The sequence below is a fragment of the Schistosoma mansoni genome, chromosome 2 (assembly GCF_000237925.1).
Source record: "Schistosoma mansoni strain Puerto Rico chromosome 2, complete genome".
Classification (NCBI taxonomy): domain Eukaryota; kingdom Metazoa; phylum Platyhelminthes; class Trematoda; order Strigeidida; family Schistosomatidae; genus Schistosoma; species Schistosoma mansoni.
The window spans coordinates 9,243,939-9,247,647 of NC_031496.1; the positions used below are offsets into that span (position 1 = coordinate 9,243,939).

A 3,709-nucleotide genomic window follows, 5' to 3' on the forward strand; every position below is an offset into this window, starting at 1 on the left:
TTCACATTCGGAATCATCGCTAACGAAATCCATGCAAATATAAGACCGCTGAGGAGCTCTTCCTAGTCTTAGTCCCCTAAAATGGTCATGAATAATCCATGAGTAAATAAGTGAAATCAAAGCTTAAAGTTCAGTGAAGGTGTATAGCTTTGAAAGCTGCATCAGCATCGAAGCTATGCTACCAAACATGATCCGATTGGTTTGTGTTACCTGATAGTGGGTAATTCAAACACAAGTCAGAATGATAATACCACTGTGATGTCTTGCATTCAAAAAGTACAAGATGACAAGAATGTTTGTGGCTCTCTCTGTCCCTGCAGACCAATAAACCTCTACAAACTGTTTTGAAGATATTAGATGCAAGTAGTGGAAAACTATAAATATGTACTGCTCATCAAAGCATGAGATCGAAAACCCACTCCATGTGAATAGGTTCTTTGAGAACAACAAACGTAGGTGACATATTTCAAGCCAGATACCGAAACAAGTTTGTCTATCTTGAAATGATATTGACATGAGTCGGATCAAACCCATAAATTACTAGAATTCACAAAAACCGAACATCTTGTAGGTCTTGTTTCTCGACACGACTGTGTAACATCTTTAGTCTTTACAGTATCGAAATCAACATTTTTACCTTGATGTTTTGGAGAGATGAGCCTACATGCGATAAATTAAGACAATATTTCAATGTTGATCTGTCAAGTGCCTGCAACATAGACTCTGAAATATTGACTGGAAGATATGAAATGTTATGTCCTTTAAATCAAATCGGATCTACACGTAGATTACAGAACGAGTGATCAATGCAGGGGACATTTTTCTCTTGGTTAATACTGGTCGACTGAACCGTCCAAATAATATATTTATATAGCCATGAAGGTACCCTAAATATTTTAGAGATGTTTCAATATAATTTGATTTTAAGGAGCATTGGGCTTCATAGTTAGGTCACCAGAACGTGCTTGCAATTATCCCCATCCACCAATATAAATTCACTTAATGAGTTTTTCATATAGATTTATGATTACTGAACCTTAACAAACAGACTAATGACAACCTGATTATCTGCGTCGATGCATATTAAATTAGTAAGATAAAGTACAAAATTTACAACTAAAATGGCCCGATGCTTGCACAAAACAATGTTCACCCTTTGTAAGGCGTGATTCGTAGTCTTCTATTCACGATGGTAAGATAGTCATCTATAGGTATCGTATTGAAAACAGAAACCAATGAGATAAAATTCAGATAAGGCAAGTCGCATAAAAATTTAGTATGCACACCATGGTTTCATGAGAAGAAAAAATTAAATCCACTTAAAAACAACATCCAGATGTAGTTGGTCTAGATGTGAAAAGCTACTTGTTTTACCAGGAATGGTCTAAGCGATGCTATGGAGGTAATCTCTGTCGAAACAGTGGTTAATGTTCAGTTACTATGATGTATTTTATGAGTTACAGTTGTTGAACAAAGCAGCATGTTAAAGTTTCCCTACAACCCATAAATGGCGATTTTTAAACGGTAACCCCGTGAAAAAGCTTCTTAGCTTACGTGATACGCAGACAGCTCAAACTTTATAGGTAGTCAAAGTATTAATGAAGCAAGAAGTTTGTTAACTCAAAATATCAAACTTACGAGGTGACTTTTCACAGGCCAAACAATGTCCGTTTATAATATCGTCCAAGGAATATGGAATTTCACCAAATTTTTCTTGTTGTAAATTTAAACCAGAACCTGATATTTTCAGGTGCTCGGCACATCTTAACACATATTCCGGAAGTTTAGTTGTCCATAAATCATGGACGGTGAATCCTGCCTTTGCAGGAGCTATCCAGGCTTGCTTTTTGTCTGCAAACCTGGTCACTCGAAATCTTGACTGTGGGGATAAAGCTTTAAGATCATCCTCCGTAAGTTCTACTGGAGACGGAGACATTTCGGCGTTTTCAGAGCGCCTCGGAAGAGATTTAGACGAACCTCTTAAGGATCGCTTTCTGAGTTCCGCATCGCTTTTCATATGCTTTAATCTCTTTCTAGGTAGCTTTTTAGAAATGGTGATACTTTTTGTCTTTTTTGTTTCAAGACTAGCTGATGTTGAAATAGAAGGATTACTTTCCTGGAAATGTTTCTCCGAAGTTGGTGAAATCTTATTTTCTGCGTTGATTTTTTCATGCCGAACGCTTAACAACACAAACCCTGGTCTCGTACGACCTCGTATACTCTCAACTATGTCGTTGCTTGGCTCAGCAGTGAAATCCAGAGAACCTCTCCGTATACAGTGATCTATGTCTTTCATAGTAAATGTTTGGGCAGTCGGTCCACCTGAGGACGCATCAGGGACAGCTTGACTGGCTGGGGATGTATCTTCCGTAGAATTATCTTGTTGAACAGAAAATGGGTATAAGACGATGGGTTGACTCGGGCATGCGACAGTAACTGGACTTCCTTGGGTTGACTGACTGACGTCGTCCCTTGGAGTTATGTGTAAAGACAAACCACTTTCGCCCTCAAACTTGGCTTTAACAGGGACCAAAAATGTCGACATGTCTGAATTCTCGTTACTTACAATTGAAACTGGGTTGGAACTTGCATCAAAGTCAGAGTTTTTAACAAAACAGGGCAGTAGTTTAGGGTTTTGAGACTCATTATTGGAGTCTTCAGTTAATATAAGTGTATCTTTAAGTGAGTTATAATGTTCAGCAAGTTGCAACTCAATTAACTTTTGAAGTAACAGGAGTTGAAGGTGTTTTTGAGCATTTGTGTCCACATTACTCGAACTCTGGCTCGGTATATTGTAAGAAACATCGTTGATATGGTTCTTCATACTCGGAATGTTTATCTGGTTTAATTCAGGATCATTTGAACCTACTTCTGAGTTTGGAAAAATGAAGCCATGACATATTGGATGGCCATAACTTTGTGTATCATCGCCTATAGTCTCATTAGAGGCACATGCACGTTGTAGCGATAAAGGCACATTTGTGGGATTTAATGGCATATATATCACATCATTTGTAGGAATAAGCAAATTAGGTGAAGATTCGAGGGGATATGCATTGAAAGCTGGTTGTTGAGAGAAACCACTTAGACCTTCTTTAGAAGGATCCACACTCGCTTTGCGAATATCGAAACTATTTAAGCATGAGTTTTGTGAAGAGGCTGTCATCACAAGATCTAAGTGAAATCTAATGACGTATTTCAAATTTTTGCAAGATCCAGTATTGATTGAATTTACTCGAACAAACAAGCTCTCACACTCGTAAGGTCAATCAATGTTCTCATTTCAGTTGGAGGCCATAGAAGCTTTTTTTAACACGCTTTTTTTTGAATAAAATGACATTCGACATATCAATCTGAACTGCATGCTTATGTATGTTATTTCATTAATTGCTTTCGCTATCTGGGTTTCTATGTCCTGGTTGACGTATGTTGTATCATTCTTTTGTCCAGCGATGAGTGGAACGACTCTCACTGCCTATTTTATAGTTAGATTCCGTCAATTCACATGTATGTAATACACAATACGTGATCATGTTAAAGTATAGGCTTCATGTACAACAGATCACTATTTACTTTGATGCATGCAAAATCACCTCACAGTATATTGATTGAACGCCTGATATCCTAAATCATCTTAATCTTGCTCTTGCATTTTCTGATGGGGAAAACAAAAGGTATGACGAATTCTTTAAATGATTCGTCTCTTTGT

At 37.5% G+C, this 3,709-nt stretch overlaps 1 protein-coding gene across 1 annotated transcript; it reads right to left on the reverse strand.

The window, feature by feature from the left end:
• Window positions 1-1,615: 1,615 nt before the first annotated feature.
• Smp_128530 (hypothetical protein) lies at window positions 1,616-3,166 on the reverse strand (the record flags this gene model as incomplete). The annotated part of the gene is made up of 1 exon (XM_018795595.1): window positions 1,616-3,166. The coding sequence occupies one exon, from the start codon at window positions 3,164-3,166 to the stop codon at window positions 1,616-1,618; it is 1,551 nt and encodes a 516-aa protein (XP_018649893.1).
• Window positions 3,167-3,709: the final 543 nt, after the last annotated feature.